We start from the raw sequence: 24,289 nt of genomic DNA, 5'->3' as shown, positions 1-24,289 counted from the left end.
GGGATCTGAACCTTTTAATCAAACTAAGCAGGGTTCATAGTCAGTTCTGGAGAATAGATCTGACATGGTCCAATTCATGAGACATCACAAATCAAACCTTAAAGGTCTGTACGTGTGGGTCTAGATCACTTTGAGAACCCACCAGTGAGAACTCATTGCCCTTTGGCTTTTAATTCAGATCCTAGAAATTGCTTAAAACTCAGAAAGTAAAAATATTGCACAATGCTCAAAAGTGAACACAGAGAGACAGGACATATAGTGCTGTTTGTGAGAGTTCTGAGAGTCCATGGTACAAACTAGGAGCTGCAGGATTATTGCTGTTCTGCATTGTAATAACAGAATAGTTTCATCAGTGTCACTTAGAGTGACCAGATAGAAAGTGTGAAAAATCAGGACAGGAGGTCAGGGGTAAAAGGTGCATATATAAGAAAAAGCCTCGAATATTGGGACTGTCCCTACAAAATCGGGGCATGTGGTCATCCTAATGTCACTGCATGTACAAGGCCACAGTATCCACAATCAAGTAAAGAATAACAATGCAGTGTAATCTTTCCATATCAGAATGACAAACAAAACAAATAGGATATAATTGTAATATATGCAGCTTACTGGTTGATATATTCTTCTTTTTTATTATAAGCATGAATTACACTGAGGCCTTGCACAGAAGAAGTAATGTGTGAAAACCATGGAGATCTGCTAATGTTTTCCATTCTTTTTAGTTCTCTGATGGCTCTCTGAAAAATTCTGCAACAAAATGAAAGCAAAATGATATTGTATGTATTTATATGTCAGTATGCCAATTGTATACATCACTGTCTCGTAGCTAAAGCCAGTAGTCTGAACTAGAATCTCAAATGGCCTGCACTGGTGGAAAAGAGAGTAGTACCGCCCTGTAGGGAGGAATGCATTTCACAGCCTTACCTGGATCTCCTAAGTATGCAGAAGGAGTGCACATACTATACTATGCTCCACTCTGTACCCAGTCAGCTTAGCTTAGCTGGTCAGTGCCATGGCTTTACTTTCTCCCTCTCACCTCCTTTGGAGTACCTTGTGTTCCCTGAAGGCTAAGAGGGAGCAGTCCCTAAGCCCAGGGACGGCAGCTGGGTCTGGCCCTGGCACTGAAGTACAAATGGAGGAAAGCTCCTTGTCTAAACTTAAAGCGAGTAGAAATTGTGGGTGCCTCCTGCCTCCATTTTTGAGTGCCCAATTTCAGATACTTTAAAAGGACTGGATAATCAAAAGGGACTGGGTACCCAATTTGAGATATCTTAAAGGGACTGGATGTTTAGTACTTTATGAAAATCAGGTCCTTTCTATGTGTCTCAAATTGGGCACTCAAAGTCACTAATCACTTTTTAAAGTCTTGGATACATGTGTCCTGTCTGCCCCCCAGTGAGAGGCCAGGCATAATCTAGCCCTTCCTGTATATCATAATGTATTATAAGTACTGAGGTGTGACTGTAGATTTTGAAAACTAAAAGAGTAATATCATCCCCTCTACTTCCAGGTACAGAGGGGATGAGAGGCACATGAGAAAAATATATGCAGCATGTGGCCAGAAAACATGTATGGGGAGAGGAGCCTAAGCAGCAGCATCTCACTGAACATCCATCCTCCATATGAACAAAAGGACTGTGGCTTTGTGCTTCCACTGTGAGGCTGTGGCTTTAAGATGCAGTCAGGTATCCATAGCTTCTCCACTGCTGGAGATTACATAACATGGGCTGAATCAATGCAATCCAGGATACCTTGGCTATGACTTCCCCTGCCAGCCTGGCAGGGCCCAGATAATCTTCATCCAAGAATATTAAAGGAACTGGGACATGAAATTGCAAGCCCAGTAGCAAAAATTTTTAATGAATCTGTAAACTCAGGAGTTGTACCATATGACTGGAGAATTGCTAACATACTTCCTATTTTTAAGAAAAGAAAAAAAAAGGGAACCGGATAACTACAGGCCTGTAAGTTTGATATCTGTAGCACGCAAGGTCTTGGAAAAAATTTTGAAGGAGAAAGTAGTTAAGGGCATTGAGGTCAATAGTAATTGGGACAAAATACAACATGGTTTTACAAAAGGTAGATTGTGTCAAACCAACCTGGTCTTCTTTGAGAACGTAACAGATTTTTTAGACAAAGGAAGTGCAGTGAATCTAATTTACCTCGATTTCAGTAAGGCATTTGATACGGTTCCACATGCGGAATTATTAGCTAAATTGGAAAAGATGGGGATCAATATGAAAATTGAAAGGTGGATAAGGAACTGGTTAAAGGCACTGTTCCCTCTAAGCTGAGCGTGTGTGCGTGTGCACACAGATCCTAAACCCCGCGCACATGGCGAAAAACCGTGTGCACAAAAATTTGCACAGAACCACAACAATTTGCACAGAAGACATTTTTTGCGCACACGGCCTGTCAAAAATTTGCACAGAAGAAATTTTTTGCGCACACGGCCTGTCAAAAATTAGTGGGAACATTGGTTAAAGGGGAGACTACAGTGTCAGGCTGGAAGGAGGTTACTAGTGGAGTTCCTCAGGGATCGGTTTTGGGACCAATCTTATTTAATCTTTTTTTACTGACCTTGGCACAAAAAGCGGGAATGTGCTAATAAAGTTTGTGGATGACACAAAGCTGGGAGGTATTGCCAATACAGAGAAGGACTGGGATATCATACAGGAAGATCTGGATGACCTTGTAAACTGGAGTAATAGTAATAAGATGAAATTTAATCATGAAAAGTGCAAGGTCATGCATTTAAGGATTAATAACCAGAATTTTTGTTATAAACTGGGGGCGCATCACTTGGAAGTAACAGAGGAGGAGAAGGACCTCGGAGTATTGGTTGATCACAGGATGACTATGAGCCGCCAATGTGATATAGCTGTGAAAAAAGCTAATGCAGTCTTGGGATGCATCAGGCGAGGTATTTCCAGTAGAGATAAGGAAGTGTTAGTACCGTTATACAAGGCACTAGTGAGACCTCATCTGTAATATTGTGTGCAGTTCTGGTCTCCCATGTTTAAGAAAGATGAATTCAAACTGGAACAGGTACAGAGAAGGGCTACTAGGATGATCCGAGAAATTGAAAACCTGTCTTATGAAAGGAGACTCAAAGAGCTTGGCTTGTTTAGCCAAACCAAAAGAAGGCTGAGAGGAGATATGATTGCTCTCTATAAATATATCAGAGGGATAAATACCACAGAGGGAGAAGAATTATTTAAGATCAGTACCAATGTGGACACAAGAACAAATGGATATAAACTGGCCATCAGGAAGTTTAGTCTTGAAATTAGATGAAGGTTTCTAACCATCAGAGGAGTGAAGTTCTGGAACAGCCCTCCAAAGGAAGCAGTGGGGGCAAAAGACATATCTGGCTTCAAGACTAAGCTTGATAAGTTTATGGAAGGGATGATATGATGGGATAGCCTAAGTCCGGCAATTAATTGATCTTCAACTATTAGCGGTAGATATGCCCAATGGCCTGTGATGGGATGTTAGATAGGGTGGGATCTAAGTTACTACAGAGAATTCTTTCCTGGGTGTCTGGCTGGTGAGTCTTGCCCACATGCTCAGGTTTAGCTGATCACCATATTTGGGGTTGGGAAGGAATTTTTCTCCAGGGCAGATTGGCAGAGGCCCTGGGGGTTTTTTGCCTTCCTCTGCAGTGTGGGGCATGGGTCACTTGTTGGAGGATTCTCTGCACCTTATAGTCTTTAAACCATGATCTGAGGACTTCAATAGCTCAGACATAGATTAGGGGTTTGTTACAGGAGTGGATGGGTGAGATTCTGTGGCCTGCGTTGTGCAGGAGATCAGACTAGACGATCATAATGGTCCCTTCTGACCTTAAAGTCTATGATTCTATGATTATAGACCTGTAGGTTGAGGGAAGGTTATGAAAGACTTGTGCCTCTGAAATGTCATTTTGGGCAGACCAAGGGCCCTAGACTATTTTGGCAGAAGACAGTGCAAGCAAAAGACTGAATTTAGCCCTTAGTATAGAAGGCAGTAAATATTAGATAGATTCCCAGTTTCCACTGGCTGTGCCTGCTCTATGCGATACTGGCTCTGGTAGTTCTCAGCTTCCAGTAAACTTTTATAAAAAATGTATAGTATTTTGCAACTTAAGCTCAACAATTGGAGATGTAAATAAGAATTACAATTGCTATTGGCTAGACCACAAAGGAAATAAAAATTCTTAAAATAGTTCTTAAAGAAAAAGCACATTAACTTACTGAAAGAGAATAACAAAAATAGTAGCTAGGACAACAACTGCAATTAGGAGGAACGGAAACACAATGGCTATTATGATTAGAATAGAGATCACCATAAAAAACTGCTGCAAAAAATTTTCTGCATGAAATGGAAGTCTAACATCCAATTCATCCACATCCTTAGAAAAACGGTTCATTAGCCTGCCAGTGGGAGTTGTATCAAAGAAACTCATTGGACTCAACAAGATCTGTGGATAAAGGGAAACAACAGAATCAAATGACAGTCTGTCTTTTACAGTATTCGGAGTTAGTGTGATAAAATAGACAATAGTATAATCTTGGCTAAAATGTAAATAAGAGGAACAGCAAACAAATGTATTATAACTTTTTCAACATTAGATAGTATTTGTGAAGCAGCCTTTGCAAATAGAATAAATATTTCTTAAGGGCTTATCTCCTGTTGTTATGATCATAAAATAAATGCACATGAGAATCAGAATGTCGAGGATTTACAGTACACTTAAAAAGGAATCATTACAATAAGCTATACTGTAACAGGCCCTGATTCATCAAGGTGTCTAAACAGGTGTCTGACTAAAGCAGGTGTTTGCAGTGTTGTGGTAGCCATGTTGGTCCCAGTATATTAGAGAGAGAAGGTGGGTGAGGTACTACATTTTATTGGACTAACTTCTGTTGGTGAGAGAGACAAGCTTCCAAGCCACACAGAACTCTTTTTCAGGTCAGAAGTGTTCTGTGTAAGCTCGAAAGCTTGTCTCTTTCACAAACAGAAGATGGTCCCATAAAAATATTATCACTCACCTTGCCTCTCAAAGCAGGTGAGTCGGTCCATTGAATTTGATAGGACTACTCATATGCTTAGAGTTGGGCACTTGCAAAATATAGGAACATAGAACAGATCACACCACATTGGATTAATGAGGTAAAACTTTCAAAAGCACCTGAATGGCTTGGAATCAATAAGCTTTACAAAAACACCAAAGCAGGTTAGGTGCCCAGAACACAGGCTCTGACTTTCTGATTTCTCTGGGAGTGCCAGACCCCTGCTCTGCCCCTACTCCACCACTTCTGCCAAGGCCCCATCCCCCGTGCTTCCTCTTCCTTCCCCTCCTCCTCTCCCAGCTCTTCCCACCCCATTCCTCTGATGAGCATACCCTGCCCTCACTCCACCTCTTTCTGCCCCCACTCCTCCCCCCTCAGCACCTCCTGCCCACTGCTGAACAGTTGATCAGCAGCAGGCAGGAGGCACGGGGGGGGGGGGGAAAGAGGGAGGCGCTGATTGGCAGGGCCTGCCAGTAGGTGCTGAGCCCCACTATTTTTTTTCTGTGTGCGCTCCAGCCCTGGAGCACCCACAAAGTCAGCACCTATATCCTAGATGCTTAAGCACCTTTCTAAAGCCCACTAGGCAACTCTCTGCATCTTTAGGCACCTAAATACCTTTGTAAAGCTGGCTCTAAGTGACTACATCACTTCTGAAAATTGGATTCAGGTGCTTCTGAAAATTTTATTCTTCGACCCTTATACTCCAGTGCCTGGAGTGATTTTCAGTTGGATTTGAACTCCTATCTTTTAGGCACTTTTGAACATTTTACCCATTGCCTTTTTTGTCCAGTAAAATGCCTTCAGCAGAGGCCAATACCTGATGCTTCAGAGGAAGATGAAAATCTGTATGGTGTTCCTATCCAACTGCACAATGCTGTCACATGGTGATGTTGCAGTTTCCCTCACCAGCAATCATTTTAGGTCCAGGTTACAGGAAGTAATAGTTTGCATTTACATAGACTCTTTCATCTGAGAGGTTTCAGAGTAGCAGCCGTGTTAATCTGTATTCGCAAAAAGAAAAGGAGTACTTGTGGCACCTTAGAGACTAACAAATTTATTAGAGCATAAGCTTTCGTGAGCTACAGCTCACTTCATCGGATGCATTTGGTGGAAAATACAGAGGGGAGATTGATATACACATACAGAGAACATGAAACAATGGGTTTATCATACACACTGTAAGGAGAGTGATCACTTAAGATAAGCCATCACCAGCAGCAGCGCGGGGAAAGGAGGAAAACCTTTCATGGTGACAAGCAAGGTAGGCTATTTCCAGCAGTTAACAAGAACATCTGAGGAACAGTGGGGGGTGGGGTGGGGTGGAGAAATAACATGGGGAAATAGTTTTTCCCCGCTCTTCCTCAGATATTCTTGTTAACTGCTGGAAATAGCCTACCTTGCTTGTCACCATGAAAGGTTTTCCTCCTTTCCCCGCGCTGCTGCTGGTGATGGCTTATCTTAAGTGATCACTCTCCTTACAGTGTGTATGATAAACCCATTGTTTCATGTTCTCTGTGTGTGTATATCAATCTCCCCTCTGTATTTTCCACCAAATGCATCCGATGAAGTGAGCTGTAGCTCACAAAAGCTTATGCTCTAATAAATTTGTTAGTCTCTAAGGTGCCACAAGTACTCCTTTTCTTCTTTCATCTGAGAAGCTCTAAGCACTTTGTGAACATTAATTTAAAGTTTACAGCAACCGTGTTCAGGAGACAGACATTATAATTTAATAGAGAAACAGACACAAAATGTTCATATGCACTGTTCAAGGTCACACAATAAGGCAGCAACTGAACTAGGAACAGAACCAATGACCCTAGGCATCAACAGTATCTACTAAACCATACTCCATCCTTTTATAAGCTTATTATGGTAAATATCCCCGAATAATGATTAAAGCAATGTATTTTCCATACCTTATAAAATACATTATCATGTAACACTGAAGAAGCCTTTAATGTCGTCTTTGTGAAAACAAACCCTTTGATGATGCTTAGGACAATCATGGTCACCATGCTCATTCCATAGACTAACTGGTAAAAGTGCAGTCTGGGGTTATCCGAGATGCTTCCCATGTCACAAATGGGATATTCAGTTTCATTACTCAGGAGGCTGCAGTTTGTCTTTAAAGCAAATGTTTAAAATACAGTGATTTAAATTTGAAAACTTTTACTGATAAAATGATAAATGGATAGGGATAAAGGAAGGTTGGACAGCTAAAGTGTAGGGATACACTCATCTATACCACTTTCCCTATGCCTGAGTCAGAGATGGGGTGGCATAGAGCTGTTACGTCACGTCCACACCACACTTGAATCTCCCCCCCTTCCTCAGCCCCCTTACATAGGGAAATCCTCACAATACTGTATATCCACTGATTTCATGCAGCAATAATGACTCAATCTCACCCAACATTACTACTTTTTACAAAGGAAAAGATTTTCCAGTTTGAAATCCTACAGATTTTTGTAACAACAGTACTTTGGCTATGTTACACACATCCCTTCACTAGCTTCCTCTTTTTTATTTTATTTTTTTAAGTTTTATAAAATTCATTTTCATTAGACTGTTCCAGTTTTGCCTACATCTCATCTCTCATTTCTTTAAACAATTTATCTCCCATTCTAATTTGAATAGAAATTTATTTTCATCCCTATTAAATTATTTAGGACTTTTCTAGTTAGCATGTATGTGTGTGTCACTTCCCTCCACTAAATGGAATCAGAACTGCTCAACTATATTTCATAGCTAACTGTTAAAGGAGAGTCTCCTTTTGTGCATGTGGTAGGGTCTTATGCTTTTGGAGAAGTAACTGCATTCTATGTTGCTATCATTAAATTTTAAATTACTATGGTGTGGAGCTTAATGACACCTGTGATGTTTCTAGGTTCCACAGCCTTGTTACTTTAGTAATATGATTTATTAAGTACCATGTGTACTTATGGTGCTATATAAAATGTAATAATTTTGCCTCCTGAAAGCTATAGTTGGGTTTTAAAACCTATACTTGTATATTTCAGTAGGCAGCCAGCCACTGCAATCTAGAAGTCAGAGTTCTTACTTTCACTCTTCAAAATAAGGTAATGGCATGTAGTTAAGAGCCAATAGTTTATAACACTGACTTTATTTTTTCCGGTCCTGTGTTCACATCTATGGAAATAGAAGTAGTATTGATAAAGCAGTTACCAGAAAAACAATGATTCTTACTTTTCCGTGGAAATGTATATCCGATAAGGAAAAGTAAACTCAAGATTTTAAAACACCACTCTACCTTTGAAAAATTACCTTTACCTTATTTTGTCAGCCTAACCCCTGTTTATAAAAAATAACTGCAGATATCAAGAGTCTTTTAGCTCCTTGCCTTTGAAGTAACTTAAATATTGTAAATTTAAGAGGGGAAAAATTAATATCTCTTTATATTTTTAGGGACACTGTCAGAGATGTCCCTATTTAAAAAAAAGCAAATTTTAACCTGTTAATGATAACACCTTAAATTATTAAGAACCAATTTTACTTTTCTCCATTAATTATATTCATATTTTGCATTTCCTTTAGCTTGAAGGGTGAAAACAAATTGATCCTTTTTGCTGGAAATTATGCTTCATGGTTCTGATGCATGAACACAACGTCACTAATGATGCTTGCTTCCTTTATAGAGTATATTGAGATCTACTGATGAAACACATTATATAAAAGCTAGGTATTATTATTATTATTATTACTATTATTATTGTATTATAGTTTTGGGGTTGTAAATGCAGCATACTGGAACCTTATACAAAAGCTGTTTTCTTTTACATTATTGTTAGGTTTTCTAAAATTAAAAAACCCAAACATCTAAAGTTGAGTCACTGTCAGCTAGTTAATCCCCTTTTATTTAGTGAAGGGAACATGTTCATCTAGAAAACACTTTTGCATTGCTACATAGGGGCAAGTTTTTCACTTGCCTAAGCCTTACAAAGACAAGTAGAAGGAAGAAATTTCTCCCCAACAGTCTTTTGCAACTGGGCTGGTGAAGTGGGGAGTCCATGCCCTGGTAGGCTCTGGTAGCTGCCTGGCAAAGGGGGCAAGATGCTGGACCCCAGAAAGGGATGTTGCAAATTACTTCTCCCCAATCCTATGCAACTGAGTTGCCAGGGAGGCATTGTACCTCTACGATCCAGGGCCTCTAGTGCCCTTCAGCTGGTGAGAAGGCACAATTTAGCTCTAAATTATTTTTATCTAATGATAATGGGAAATTTAGGTCTGATTTTGTTCCAGTAAAACATGTACATCAATAGAGCACTCAAACTAATACAAATCAGTACATGATTCATGTCCACTTATTTATAATATTGTTAAAAAATGTGAAGCAGTAAATCAATCATATACACAGCTTTGAATTCCCAGCTAGTATGTCCTCAATGCGTATATAATACAATACAATCAATTTGATTTTTACATGCATCCTTAATATGCATTATCTCAGAGTTCTTTACAGAGAGTTCATTCTATGCCAGAGAGGAAGGAAAAGTTTTTGAAGTGAAATTTAGGGTGTATATGTGAGTCAGTGGGTTGGAGAGAGATGGTAGAGAATCCTAGATATAGGACATACAGCAGCATAAGTGAAAGATTAACTTCTGGAGGAGCCCAAAATTGTAGAGGTGGAATGAGTGGGATAGGAGGGGATTAGATAAATGTAAGGCTAAAGGGACAGTGTGGATTGAGTCCAGACAGTGTTGCAAACCAGGAGGGCAGTGTTGCATTGGAATGGGTAGGAGGCTGCTGAAAGTGGCAGGGGTGATATGGCCTGTTTACTTAGACAAATAAGAATTTCATCTGAAGCAGGCTTTGAAGGAAGCCGTACAGCAACTATCTTAATGCTATAGATACTGGAATTGAGCTTTATTATTCATATTAAATACTTCAAATATATGTGCAACTCTATTTTTAAGGAGCAGAAATTTACAATTAAATTGTTACACTTACCCCTGAGCCCTGTTCTAACCAGAAACTTAACCACCAATTGCTGAAGGCTGAGCAGCCAATCATCAAAATAAAGAGAAGTACAACAAAGGAAGACAGTATGAAACCTGCAAATAGAACAAAAGACAAGACTAATAACTGACGGTGTAAGAATGGTTAAACATACTATACTCATGTACTCTGTTGTGTATCTTCTCAGCAAAGACTTTATTGGTTAATCCGTATATATTCTTCTCTTCCTATAAGTGCAGAACTGCCATTTACAAGAATGTGGGGACAAGGAGTTAAATCCTGAAGTCAAGGTCAAGGTAAAAACTGAATAAGGGCTTCTGAATTTAACCCATTAGCCCAGAGAAGGGGAACTGATATTAATTGTTTTTGGTATTTTCCAGAATGGTGGCTAAAGGCCAGATTCTGCAATCCTTGCTCAGATTAAGTATCTCTTATTCAAGTGAGTAGTCTCACTGTACAAAATGTTAATGATTGTGAGTGTGGGTTTCAGAATCTGTTAGTAAATTAATGCTTGGAAAAACATACTTGATGTACCTATTAAAATGTATGCATACTCACTGTGCGCGCGCACACACACACACACACACACACACACACGATTCTTACTAAATGAACCAGCATTGAAATAAAGAAAAGGAGTACTTGTGACACCTTAGAGACTAACAAATTTATTTGAGCATAAGTTTCGTGAGCTACAGCTCACTTCATCTATTTTCAGTGGAAAATACAGTGGGGAGATTTAGTGAACTGTAGCTCACGAAAGCTTATGCTCAAATAAATTTGTTAGTCTCTAAGGTGCCACAAGTACTCCTTTTCTTTTTTGCAAATACAGACTAACACGGCTGCTATTCTGAAACCTAGCATTGAAATAGTGGGCAATGCTCCCTGGCTAAGAACCCAAAAGGAGTTATAAGGATTAATAATTCATATTTAAAATCTGGTAAGTGGGTGTCTCATTTACGTATGTTACTATATGATTTGTGAATATAAATGCTTGTTTGCATATGCATATATGGGATTTGTGGTCAAACAGTTGTGTGTGCACTTTTACAGGCACAGTAATTGTGCCCATGGCTAGCCATAGGCCCAGACAGTATGTTTCATATCAGCGGGGTAAAATCTTAAGGGTAAAAATGTGCATACGTATTTATATAAACACAATTTTCCTATATAATTGTAGGATTAGAAGTTGTCTTAAAGCAAAATCTTACAAACACCTTGGAAATCTGTGGGGTGTGTAAATCTGAACCCGATCCAGACCTGAATTTCATTGCTGACTTCTCTATCTAATGAGCTGGACCAAAACCCAGATGTGAACTATTCCAAACTTTGATCTTGAAATCCCAATCTTGATCCAAATTTTGGTTTTTAGGCTCCGCTCTGACTAGTATGCTTCATATTTTCTCTCTAATAAATGTCTTAAGTTATTACTCAGTTACTAACATATTTTTCTATAAAACCCAGTGATTGGCAATTCTAGGTTATAAATATATCAGGAGATTACAATGCTTTGTTTTTTGGGAAATACAACCATTTTATTGTGTTTGTCTAATTTCAATAAGATTAAAGCAGGAAACTTTAACAGAGCTCAAAAATAAGGCAATCTGAAACTGAAATATCAGTGTTTAGATTTAGGGAAAAACATTGGAAAGGAATCCTATCTTTAAAAATGGAAATATCAAAGAACAAAAATCAAATTCAGTATAAAGACATTTTTGCAGAATGTACCTCCAGATGCCTTAATGTAAGCATGATAGGTTTTCCATGTCACTGAGCCTTCTTGTTTTTCCTCTTTTCTAACAAGTTGGTTTACAGGAGCTACCACACAAACAAAAAACATACATTCATGTAACAAAATTTTGACCCAATATCAAGGAATCCTGAGCATGTTAAACCAAAATAAAAAACTCTATATGCTAAAATACATATTTGTAGCTTCATAAGAAACTCAGTGAAATGTATTCCTCCTTTTAAAGAATCCCCACTGCCTCTGGACGCTGCCATATGGTAAATGCTCCTTCCAGTTTTATAATGGTTTTTGAATGACTAGAAAATTGTGATGAGAATTAAAATGTAAATTATATGGATTTGCTAAAAATGATCGATAGCACACAGGTTTGAATGCAAAACTCTATTGACATTCCTGTTCTTCTTCCTCATCCTTGACAGAGCAATATGTATGCTAAAGCAGAATAAGAAACCAACATTTTCTGCTCCACCCAAGACAGTTATAAAACTATGTATATCACTACACTGCTAATGTATAGAATTCGATGTGAAGGGAGAGATTTTATAGCTAAAAAGTAATTTACTGTCTATATCAGTCCTTTACAACATCCCTGTAACTTTGATTTAGCTTTGAAAGTGTCTTTTGTTTGTCCTAACCCCATTGTGTTTCCTTGGAAGGATTTTAAGAGCAGAAATACAACAGTTATTAAAATAACAGTTCCAGCCACTTTGGGCGTATAGTGGGGTGGCTGCCCCACTCTATACTAGATGGCGCTCCAGCAGGCCAGAGAGGCTGTGCGGGTGGGTGGCGAATCAGAGAAGGCCTGCTAGGGAGTCAATCAGAGGCTGAGTAAGAGGTAACCAATCAGGACCAGTCTCAGTCCTATATAAAAGCTGCCCAGGAGGGGAGCAGTCAGTCTCTCCCAGGCATTCAGAGGGTGAAGGTCTGTCTTCTGTGTGAGGGGACGAGCACGCACAGCGCAGCGCAGGTGAGGGGAGCAGAAGGGAACTCCAGCCTGGTATCTGCGAGGCTGCAGGCCGTGAGGGAAGGGGCCAAAGGGGAAGCATTCCAGGGAGAGAGGCGGACGGGGGAGAGAAGGAGGGCAGGAAGGCTGCTGCCAAAGGGTCCCTGGGTCAGGACCCAGAGTAGAGGGCGGGCCTGGGTCCCCCCCTTCTCTCTTGCACATACACCCAGCCGTCGGATGAGGCGATAGCGGACTGCACCAGACCCCTGGCACAAGGGGTTAGACTTTGGGGTGTGATTGGCCGCTGTGGCTGGGCGAAGTGAAAGACTGCTGATAACCCCACCCACCCTCAGAAGGGGGTGAACGAGGACTAGGGGGCACTGCCGGAGGGCAGTGTCTTGAAAAGGAGGCTGCAAGAAGGAAGCAACATGGGTCCAGGTGCCAAGAGAGGGTGAGAGACAGACGGGAGACCACCTGTGGAGGGCGCTCCACACTGGACTGAGCTAATTCCCTGACGAGTCAGCAAGAGGTGCTGCGGTGGTGAGTCCCAACCCCGTCACAGGGCGATACAAATGAGAAACTTCTGTTCAGCATTAATACTGTGACCTTTGTTTCTACTGAAGGTTCTGGCTCTCAGTTTAGCCAAGGTAATTTTAACTTCTTCATATTTGTGAGAGATGTGATTATAAATGACAGTGTCAGCTATGCAAATGAAGGAACAGTGTCGGTGCTTACAAGTTTCCATCTTGCAGGACAGATAACAAAATGGGCTCTGTCTTATCTTCTCTGTCTCCTCCCTGCACTTTTTTGGCCACAACCAAAACACTTTTTTGGCCACTCTTCCATGAGTTATGTTTTATAAATTTCAAAGTTGCTTCTATTCCTCCAAACAAGTTGAAAACATCTCTCTGGTTGCTTCACCCCACCAACATGGAAGGTGGAGGTAGGAATCCATTACTGAGAGTCTCATTAGGAAACCCCCCACGCACCCACACTCAGACGTACTACCTGTCCAGCACTGCCACAGTTGTTCTACAATAGATTGGAGACACAGTGGCAGAGCAAATGTGGGGATGCTTGCACTGCAGCTGTCTGTGTTATGCTTGTTCCAAAGGGAAGACAGCAGCATACAATATTCTCAGTGTGGCATTTTTCACAAATATTAAATTTAATCTAAAACTGTTCCAAGAAGTGAGGCGGCAATGATGACTGATCTGCCTCTCTGCTCATCAGCTCAGGAAAGGCAATTTTATTATTATTTTAGAATAATTATTTGTTTTGAAGTAATGTCTAGGAGCCCTATTTGTGCATCAACAGCCCATTGTGCTGTATAAACAGAGCAAAAAGACAATCCATCCCTAAAAGAGAAAACTAATCAGTGCAGGCAAGAGGATCTGAGGAACAGAAACTAGTTGATGGACACAGCACATTTTGAATGCAACAATCTCTTTCAAATCAGAAATCTATATTAATTTACAATTAAATTCATTTTTCAAAAAAGCAACTATTTGGAAAGATGCACAAGTGAATCTTTGTAGCATACCTGTGTTATTTCCCCTTTGTGGGTCTCTCTCAGGTTCCTTTATGATGCTTTCCTCATCAGACATAACAAAAGCTATGTGTATGAAAGAACAGTTAGTCTTTTTTAAACAACAGAGTATAGGCAATTCTGATTATTGTCCTAAATTACATTACCAGGATTTTCAACTCCTCCATAAGACCTTTCTGAGGAATCACTCTTATCCTGAGTTTCGCTTGTTGGTTCTGTCATTGTTCCAGTCAAAATAATTTCTGGGTCCTTTAAAATAAGGAAAATTTACTTGTGAGATCTGAAACCCTATTTTCAATATTCTAAGGCATGTAAAAGCAGAATATGTTTAAGAGTAAGGGCTAAATGTTACCTTTGCTTGCTCCATATAGAGGTTTTGAATTAGCTGAGCATAGCGTCCTTTTTCTTTCTTTAAATCTTTGTGAGTTCCCCTTTCATATATTTCTCCATCTTCTAATAAAATGACTTCATCACAGAATTCTAAATACTACAGATTTTTAAGAATGGACCATTAATTCCATAAATATTGTAACTGCATTGGAAATGCATGCACGTCGTGTCTTCAAACTGAATGATGGTAATTAACGGTTTCATTTCACAGTTGGAAAAACTTCAGCAATTCTATATTCATTTATTACATTCATGCAGGTGTCTATGCCTCTGTCTGTACTCCACAATTAAATGTGTAAAGGAATTATTTTAAAATGGCTTTTCAATACAATCAATTTTGTTTCAAATATTTAGCCTAAATTACCAAAATAGCTTGCTTGGGCTGGGCTCCACTGAACTTGATGCTCTTCCCTTTAATAGCCAACATAATGGATTCATTCCTTAGCTGTGCGTATAAATGGTGAGGGCCACTGAGAGGAAGAACTGTGAAAAAGGCATTTACAGCACTATAACCTTGGGGCTGGTTCTGTGCTGGATCCTGTGTAGTTTAATGGAGCCTAAGAGCTAGCTATGATTCCAAGGATCTGATATATCAATTGGACATTGTCAGAGCACAGTGGCACTCTGGTCACACACCCTTCTTGGCATGACCGCAACATGTCCCCTCTGTAAATTCCTGAAGAGAGGTAGCATAACAACTGGCTATGGTGGCTCTACACCACCCAAGAATTTCTCCTTGGCAGAGGGTTGCAAGCTGACTGCTTATGTCTTCTTTCCAACCTCTTTAGGCCAACTGAATGGCAATGCAAAACAGGGGCCAGGGCAGGTCTGATGCACTTACTAATTGAATTTCTATTTATTCTGTCTCTGACAAATCTGAACCAAATCTCCCCAAGTTATTAGTCTCACAGTTCTACACATAAAGGGCAAATCCTGCCTTCACTGGTACAGGTGCAGAGGGGTCCCCAGGCAGCAAGACTGGTGTGGCTGCTGCACTAGAGGTTTGTGGGGCATGTTCAAACTGCAGAGGGATACACCATGCCTCTGCAAGTTTTCTTCACCCTATTGGATTCATGGAGTGGCTCTGGCTCCACTGTAATTTCATTGCCTTGATGAGAGTATTCTTATTCCCCTCCTGGACCACCCTGTAGACTAGCCAAGATACTTGGCTTGGGTGCTGGGAATTGATTTTGCCCCATGAGTCTCTTAGAAAATTAACTTCAACATTTACCTTTCCTCAGCCTTTTCTGTCAAACTGTACTTCTTGCCACTTGGCAGGCCCCTTACTTTCTCCCCAAAATACATGTCAATATGTGATCATTACATTACACATTGAATTCAGATTTGGGCTCTTGGGTTTTGTGCCCCAGAATATACTGGGGCCTAAAGAACCTGAGAAATTTGAAGTAGGTGACTATTACTCCTGGGAGAATTCTTCACTGTGCATGCGCAGAATCGTTGTCCAGCACAGATTTTTTTTTTCCAGCAGAAAATACATTCTGCCTGAGAAGTGCTGCAGTTCTGCTTTTCATCCAACAGAGGCCACTGTGGCACCAGAACAACCACTCAGAATTTTTTATTTTTTGGCGCAGAATCTGCCCCGCTCCCCCATTTGGGGTCATTCCAGATTGTATAAGCAAGTCCTTGGCCCAGCCACCCCCAGTTGATTTCAAGGAGGTAATAAAGCAGTTTTTCTCAGCTCCAAATAAGTGCCATGTATGAGTGCAGTTCTTGAAGCGCACTCATACCATTGTCTCCTGGAAGCATGCACTGATGCATTTTCACCATCACCACATAGTTTTTTTTCTTTAGGAAATAATTTAGGACTATAAGAACACAGGTCTGGTTCTAATGGGGGACTTCAATCACCCTGATATCTGTTGAAGAGCAATACAGCAGTGCGCAGACAATCCAGGAAGTTTTTGGAGAGTGTTGGGGACAACTTCCTGGTGCAACTACTGGAGGAACCAACCAGGGGCTGTTATCCTCTTGACCCACTGCTTACAAACAGGGAAGAATTGGTAGGGGAAGTAGAAGTGGGTGGCAACCTGGGCAGCAGTGACCATGAGAGGTTGAGTTCGGGATCCTCACAAAAAGAAGAAAGGAGAGTAGGAAAATATGGACCCTGGACTTTAGAAAAGCAGACTTTGACTCCCTTAGGGAACTGATGGGCAGGGCCGATGCAACCACTATGCGAACTAGGCAGTCACCTAGGGTGCCAAGTGGTTCGGGGTGCCAAAAAGTGGTGCCCTGGCTCGGCAGGGAGGAGCCGCCTTCCGGAGGCACCGAAGAGCCAGAGCATCGGCTTGCAGGGGCGGCGAGCCCCAGCCATGGAAGAGCCGGTGCAGCGCAGGGGCTCTTGCAGGCTGCAGCAGAGGCATGTGGGTGGCAGCCCCCGTGCGCCCCTCTGGCTCCACCTCACCGCACTCAGGTTCTGCTGCTCCCAGGCATGTGAGCCGCTGCAACCACTACCCCTCCCACTGCCTCAGCACTCTGCGGAGAGGGACTGTGCGTGCGGCAGCCCGGCAGCATGTTTTGCCTCCACGTGGAGCCAGCATCTGACCGGCAGGGGCATGGTAAGGGGAGTCCCAGCCAGGGGGCACTCAGGGAGCAGGGGGAGGGTTGGATGGGTCAGGAGTTCTGGGGGGTGGGCGCTGTTGGGGCATGGCTGTGGAGAGGGGTCGGAGCAGTCAGGAGACAGGGAGCGGGGGGGTTAGATCTGTCGGGAGTTCTGGGTGTCCTCTCAGGAGGCGGGGAGTGGTTGGATGGGGCATGGGAGTCCTGGGGATCTGTCTGGGGGCGGGGGTGTAGATAAGGGTTGGGGCAGTCAGGGGATAGGTAGGGGGTAGGATCCTAGGGGGAAGTTAGGATGGAGGGGTCTCAGGAGGGGGCAGTCAGGGGACAAGGAACAGGGAGGCTTAGGTAGGGGATAGAGTTCTGGGGGGCAGGCAGGGGTCCTAGGAGGGGGTAGTCAGGGGGTGGGAAGTGGGAGGAAGTGGATGAGGGTGGGGCCCTTCCCCGCATCCTCTTTTTTGATTGTTGAAATATGGTAACTCTAGGCGAGGAGGGAGCCGGGGGGCATATGGGGGCTGACACCCACATGCATCTGCTGCAGCCTGCAGGAGCCCCCTGGGAGGGGTGCCAGGCCGCAGCCTGGGCATGAGGGGAGGGGGACGTGGCTGTTCCCCACTAGCGGTGCCGCCGCCTTTGCAGGGCTGCTGTCCCCCTGTGCCATGCCAGCTCCTCCGTGGCTGGGGCTCGCCGCCGCCACAAGCAGGACACTCTGGCTCTCCGGTGCCTCCAGAAGGTGGCTCCTTCCTGCTGAGATGCTGCAGTGGCCCAAGCCCGGCAAAGCCAGTGAGTGGACTTGGGGCGAGGGCCTCCGGGGTGAGGTGGGGAGGGAAGGGCTCATGGGGGGGCTGTGCACCCTCCAGGGGAGTTTAGGGGGCGGGGAGGGGGGAACCTGGTCTGGGGAGCAGGCCCTGGGCATGGCTGGCCCCTGGGCAGGCTGGTCCCTGGGATCTATAAAGGCTCGTTGGGATTTTCCCCTCAATGAACCAATGTGCGGGGTGAGGTGCGGGGTGCAAGGTGGAAGTTTCACCTAGGGTGCAAAATATCCTTGCACTGGCCCTGCTGATGGGCAGGATTCCCTGGGAGGCTAATATGATGGGGAAAGGAGTCCAGGAAAGCTGACTATTTTAAAGAAGTCTTCTTGAGGACATAGGAACAACCCATCCCAATGTCCAGAAAGAATAGCAAATATGGCAGGCAACCAGCTTGGCTTAACAGTGAAATCTTCAGTGAGATTAAACACACAAAGGAATCTTACAAGAAGTGGAAACTTGGACAGATAACTAGGAAGGAGTATAAAAATATTGCTCGAGCATGCAGGGGTATAATCAGAAAGGCCAAAACACAATTGGAGTTGCAGCTAGCAAGGGATGTGAAGGATAACAGGAAGAGTTTCTACAGGTATGTTAGCAACAAGAAGAAAATCAGGGAAAGTATGGGACCCTTAATTAATGGGGGAGGTAACCTAGTGACAGATGATGTGGAAAAAGCTGAAGTACTCAATGCTATTTTTGCCTCGGTCTTCACAGACAAGGTCAGCTCCCACACTGGTGTTCTAGGCAACACAGTATGGGGAGGAGATGAGTGGCCCGCAGTGGTGAAAGAACAGGTTAAGGACTATTTAGAAAAGCTGGACATGCACAAGATCTAATGCATCCGAGGGTGCTGAGGGAATTGGCTGATGTGATTGCAGAGCCATTGTCATTATCTCTGAAAACTCTTGGCGATCGGGGGAGGTCCTGGACGATTGGAAAAAGACAAATATAATGCCCATCTTTAAAAAAGGGAAGAAAGAGAACCCAGGGAACTACAGACCAGTCAGCCTCACCTCAGTCCCTGGAAAAATCATGGAGCAGGTCCTCGAGGAAGCCATTTTGAAACACTTGGAGGAGAGGAAGGTGATCAGGAACAGTCAACATGGATTCACCAAGGGCAAGTCAGTCATGCCTGACCAACCTAATTGCTTTTTATAATGAGATAACTCGCTCTGTGGATATGGGGAAAGCAGTGGACATGATATAGCTTGACTTTAGCAAAGCTTTTGATACAGTCTGCCACAGTATTCTTGCCAGCAAGTTAAAAAGTATGGATTGGATGAATGGACTATAAGGTGGATAGAAAGCTGGCTAGATTATCAGGCTCAACAGGTAGTGATCAACAGCTCAATGTCTAGTTGGCAGCTGGTATCAAGTGGAGTACCCCAGGGGTCAATCCTGGGGCCAGTTTTTTTCAACATCTTTATTAATGATCTGGATGATGGGATGGATTGCACCCTCAGCAAATTTGCAAATGACACGAAATGTGGGGAGAGGTAGATACACTGGAGGGTAGGAGTAGGGTCCAGAGTGCCCGAGACAAATTGGAGGATTGGGCCAAAAGAAATCTGATGAGGTTCAATAGAGTCCTGCACTTGGGGCGGAAGAATCCCATGCACCGCTACAGGCTGGGGACCAACTGGCTAAGCAGCAGTTCTTCAGAAAAGGACCTGGGGATTACCAGTGGACGAGAAGCTGGATATGAGTTAACAATGTGCCCTTGTTGCCAAGAAGGCTAATGGCATATTGGGCTGCATTAGTAGGAGCACTGCCAACAGATCGAGGGAAGTGATTATTCCCCTCTATTCGGCACTGGTGAGGCCCCATCTGGAATTTTGCATCCAGTTTTGGGCCCCCCACTACAGAAAGGATGTGGACAAATTGGAGAGAGTCCAGCGGAGGGCAATGAAAATGATCAGGGTTTGGGGCACATGACTTACAAGGAGAGGCTGAGGGAACTTGGCTTGTTTAGTCTGCAGAAGAGAAGAGTGAGGGGGGAGTTGATAGCAGCCTTCAACTACCTGAAGGGGAGTTCCAAAGAGGATGGAGCTTGGCTGTTCTCAGTGGTGGCAGATGACAGAACAAGGAGAAATGGTCTCAAGTTGCAATGGGGGAGGTCTAGGTTGAATATTAGGAAACACTGTTTCAGTAGGAGGGTGGTGAAGCACTGGAATGGGTTACCTAGGGAGGTGGTGGAATCTCCATCCTTAGAGGTTTTTAAGGCCTGGCTTGACAAAGCCCTGGCTGGGATGATTTAGTTGGTGTTGGTCCTGCTTTGAGCAGGGGGTTAAACTAGATGACCTCCTGAGGTTTCTTCCAACCCTGATATTCTATGATTCTATAAATGAGGCCAGCTATATTAATGTATTATTAAGGATGCCTGCTAAAATAAAAAGTTTAAAAAAAAACAAAACAAGCAAAGCAAAGGCTTCTACAGCAATGTCAAATCGGCTAAGGTATACATATGTAGGTTTTTCTCTTCTTTTTCTACATTTCTATTTATGTTGTTAAATGTTAAACACAAATATACAGGATGAGCAGAGTGGCCAAGTTAACATTGCTGTAGGAATCTTACATTTTGCATTTCCTGATCTTTTTTCTTTTCTTTTATCTGACCAACCTTAATGTTGCATTAATTTAGAATTTGGCATTTACTACATGCTACGCTAATGTCTTCCATTAGTGTAGGACATTCTCCTCCAGCTTGTGCTTTAAGGCAGTTTAAAATGTTGCTTCTGTGCCACCTGCTGGTACATTGCTTCTATATTACTAGCCAAAAAAAAAAAGTGAAAACTGAAATGGGTGTATTAGTTCAAACAAAAAAACAACTGCTGAGACATGTTTGCCATTAGGAAGCTATAAGAAATGCATTCCAGTGTAAAGGCTCTAATGCTGAACAAGGACATCTGTGCTTTAATTAAGATTTATTGAAAATTATGACTTTCAAAAGGGAGACATTTCCCTACTTTGTTATTGGAAGGGGGAAGGGCTTGAAGCACAGTACTTTAGACTGCAGAGAGATGTCTGCTCAAACACAAGCCTTTGGACTGTATGTCTGGTAAGCCTGGAGGTAGAGCTGGGAGGGAAAAGCTTTCCTGCCCTGCAAAAAACAATTTAAGGTTTCAAATGCTTATTCTTTTCTGCACTGGGATAAACCCAAGAGCTTTTGAAGTTTTGTGCCTGTTCCCAGAACACCGATTAGCAAGGGCTCTCAGTGGGGACATGGGAGATCCAGGTTCAAGTCTCTGGCCTGAATCAGATAGAGCAGGGACTTGCACCTGTGTTGCCCACATCCTAGGAGGATGCCCTAACCACCAGGTTATTGGGTATGTTGGGGTACCTCCCCTTAAGGGCCAAAAGGCCTGCGGGTAGTCAGCCCTGCTTAGGACGACCATATTTTCCCAAAGGGAAAAAAGGACACTGGGCCAACATGAGACCTTCCGCTCCACCTCTACCGGCCTGAGGCCTCCCTTTCTCTCCCACATGTGGGGCCAGCCTGAGCCCCCCTGCCATCTGACCTACATGCAGGGCTGGCCTGAACTCCCATGCCATCTGCCCGAGCCCCCCAGCTGCCAGTGCCCTCCTCTCCCCTGCGCGGCCTGTGGCCCCCTCTACCCACTGCATGTCAGGCTAGCCGAAGGCCCCCGCCGCCTGCCCATGCAGAGCTTCTCTTCCGAGCCCTCCCTCTCGTGCAGGGCTGGCACTGCTGCTCATCCCCCTCTGCCCACACATTCCGTTGACAAGAGCAAACATGACAAATGCACAGTTTTGCCAAAAAAAGTTGGGACAGCCAGGACAGGCTTAAAAAAAGGGACTGCCCCAGCCAAAACGGGATGTATGGTCACCTTAGCCCTGTTCAGTCAACACATCTGTGGTGTAATTAATTAGCTGCTTCCCAGCCTGAAGGAACTAGATTAATTGGGGTCAAGTGATAGTCCTTTTAGGAGACCAGCTGTGTCATGCTAAGAAAGCTCAGTTGCCGGGGTAATCACATGGAGCAAGTTGGGTTCCTGTGGAAGCCTTTGAAGCAGGATCTGAAAGGACTCCAGGGAAGCATCCTGGGTGATAGAGTTCTGTCCCAGAGCCAGAGTGACTGAAGCTGTGAAAGGAATTAGCCTTGTAGTCAGCACTCTCCCCCGGGGAGCAGAGACTTTGGCCTGGTTTACACTACAAACATAGATCAACATAAGCCACATTATGTAGATCTAATAATCTGTGTGTCTACACTACCGAGTCCCTTCCACTGACCTAAGTGGCCTGTAAAGTCAACTTCTGTGCACCATCTCTGCAAGAGTACTTGATTCGACATCCACGAGTTGATATAAGGATAGTGTAGACACTACATTGTGTAATTCGAATGAATTGGCCTCCAGGAGCAGGGTGGATAAAAATGATTTTTTTAAAAAAATCAAAAATTGGATTTTTTTAATTTTAAATCGGATTTTTTGATAAAATGCTTTTTGAGGAAAAAACCTATCTAAAGATAGTTTTAATTAAGATACCTTGTAGCTCAAAGATATCTCATCATGGAATAGGGATTATACATTCTAATTCTATAGTACGAGACAATATAACCATGTAATGTTTAAGAAAAATTTTGTAAATGAATTCCAATAGTTCATGGATTAGGGACCCAATCTTGCGAGTTCCAGGGGCTTCTGTATAGATTATTTAGGTTAATCTTTCTATCTACCCAATGGGGCTCAGTGCTCAGTCTAGAGGATACCATCAGAGATGCTTAGTTTTGCAGTTCTCAAACTGGATTTGTGTCTCCAGAGATAACATGCTTGTTAACAGCAAATATGTTTTAAAATAAATAAATACAGGTGAGAAATAACAGACCTCAACCCTATTGTCCCTCTGCAAATTTGTGCACACAGAGTCAAGCTCTTTCCTCTCTCTAAAAGTGCCAAGTTTCAAAAAGTTCAGTGAATAGAAGATTGTTGGGGGCGGAATAGATCTGGACAAGGAGAAGAAGTCAGGAGATAAATGTGAGAAGGGAGGGACAGGCAGTAGAAACAAAAATGAAACTGTTTGAGCAGCATATTCCAGAACTCTTGAGGTCTTTCTGAGTGGAGCCTTCATTGATTTGAGATCTACCATACCATTCTCTCACTAGAGGGAAAACCTATAATGGCAGCAGGCGATAAAAGAGACCCAGTTTGGGAATATTTAATGAAGTTCTTCTACCTGTGGGTAAGACAGGCATGTGTGCAAAATACAAACAGTGCAACAAAGAAATGCAAGGACTGGTTGTCCAAATGAAACAACATCATGAGAAGTGTTCTTTCTCAGGAGGAAGCTGTGTTGAAGATGATGAAAAGAACATGTCTGAACATGTAGAATCTTCAGGTGGGTAAACTTTTTTATTTCATACTTCTTAAGGACTGCCTGTCTTCCTTCTGGACTGTTCTTGAATTCTCATGTTTGAGCAAAAAATATAGTTGTTACTCTATGGTACTAGCATTTTAGATGCAGTTGTGATTAAAAAAAAAAGAGCTGAAATAAGCAGATCTTTAAAGTAGTACTGAGTGTCTGTGAATGCAATGAGTAATACTAAATGAGCAGAATGGTAATAATAATTAAATAACTGCATTGATTTATTTTGTGTAGGAGAACCCAGGATACAGTCCACCCAACAGAGCAGATATCACAGGCAAATTCCTGGATCAAGTGTTTTGAAAGAGAAATTGAGCAGTGTGCAAAAGATCTAGAGGGTGAAATTGTTAACCCGAGTCTTGATGGGTGGCAATGATCTTGCTGTATGTGCTTGTGTGACAACAGAAGAAGGGAATGTCTTCCTTACAGAAACAATTGATACATCAGGAAATGCACACACAACAGAATACTTACAAGAAGTAGCAGTAAAAGCTATAACAAACTGTAAAAAAAAATTTCAAATATCTAGTACGCAGCTTGGTCACAGACAATGCTGCAAATGTATCCAAGATGAGAAGAAATTTAGAAGAGAGTCCCAAGCTAATAACATACAGTTGCAGTGCTCATTTGATGCACCTCCTAGCCAAAGACTTCAGTGTTCCAGAAATAAAGACTAATGTTATTGAAATTGCAAAATACTTCCATAACAACCACTTTGCGACAGCTGCTCTGAAAAAAGTGGGAGGAACGAAGCTAACTCTCCCACAAGATGTATGATGGTCGTCAGTAGTGGACTGTTTTGAGCACTATATCAAGAACTGGCCTAATCCGATGACAGTTTGTGAACACAATTGTGAAAAA

At 42.6% G+C, this 24,289-nt stretch overlaps 1 protein-coding gene across 9 annotated transcripts in view; it reads right to left on the bottom strand.

Moving 5' to 3' along the window:
* The window catches only part of ABCC12 (ATP binding cassette subfamily C member 12), a 112,229-nt gene that overhangs the window by 21,422 nt on the left and 66,518 nt on the right, over nt 1–24,289 (bottom strand). For 8 of the 9 annotated variants that reach the window (XR_006275077.1, XR_006275078.1, XM_038368317.2 and 5 more), the window contains 8 exons: nt 14,626–14,760; nt 14,420–14,522; nt 14,268–14,339; nt 11,760–11,849; nt 10,023–10,126; nt 6,971–7,177; nt 4,236–4,462; nt 610–747 (listed from right to left, as the gene is read on the bottom strand). Coding sequence is in view for 7 of the 9 variants with exons in the window: in XM_038368317.2 (XP_038224245.2) it covers nt 610–747; nt 4,236–4,462; nt 6,971–7,177; nt 10,023–10,126; nt 11,760–11,849; nt 14,268–14,339; nt 14,420–14,522; nt 14,626–14,760 (1,076 nt within the window). In the remaining 2 variants the exon portion in view is untranslated. The remainder of the gene's footprint in view (nt 1–609; nt 748–4,235; nt 4,463–6,970; nt 7,178–10,022; nt 10,127–11,759; nt 11,850–14,267; nt 14,340–14,419; nt 14,523–14,625; nt 14,761–24,289) is intronic. The other variant, XM_043494932.1, reaches the window with a different exon arrangement.

This window comes from Dermochelys coriacea, chromosome 12, assembly GCF_009764565.3.
Source record: "Dermochelys coriacea isolate rDerCor1 chromosome 12, rDerCor1.pri.v4, whole genome shotgun sequence".
Lineage (NCBI taxonomy): Eukaryota > Metazoa > Chordata > Testudines > Dermochelyidae > Dermochelys > Dermochelys coriacea.
This window is presented reverse-complemented; position numbering and strand designations above follow the sequence as displayed.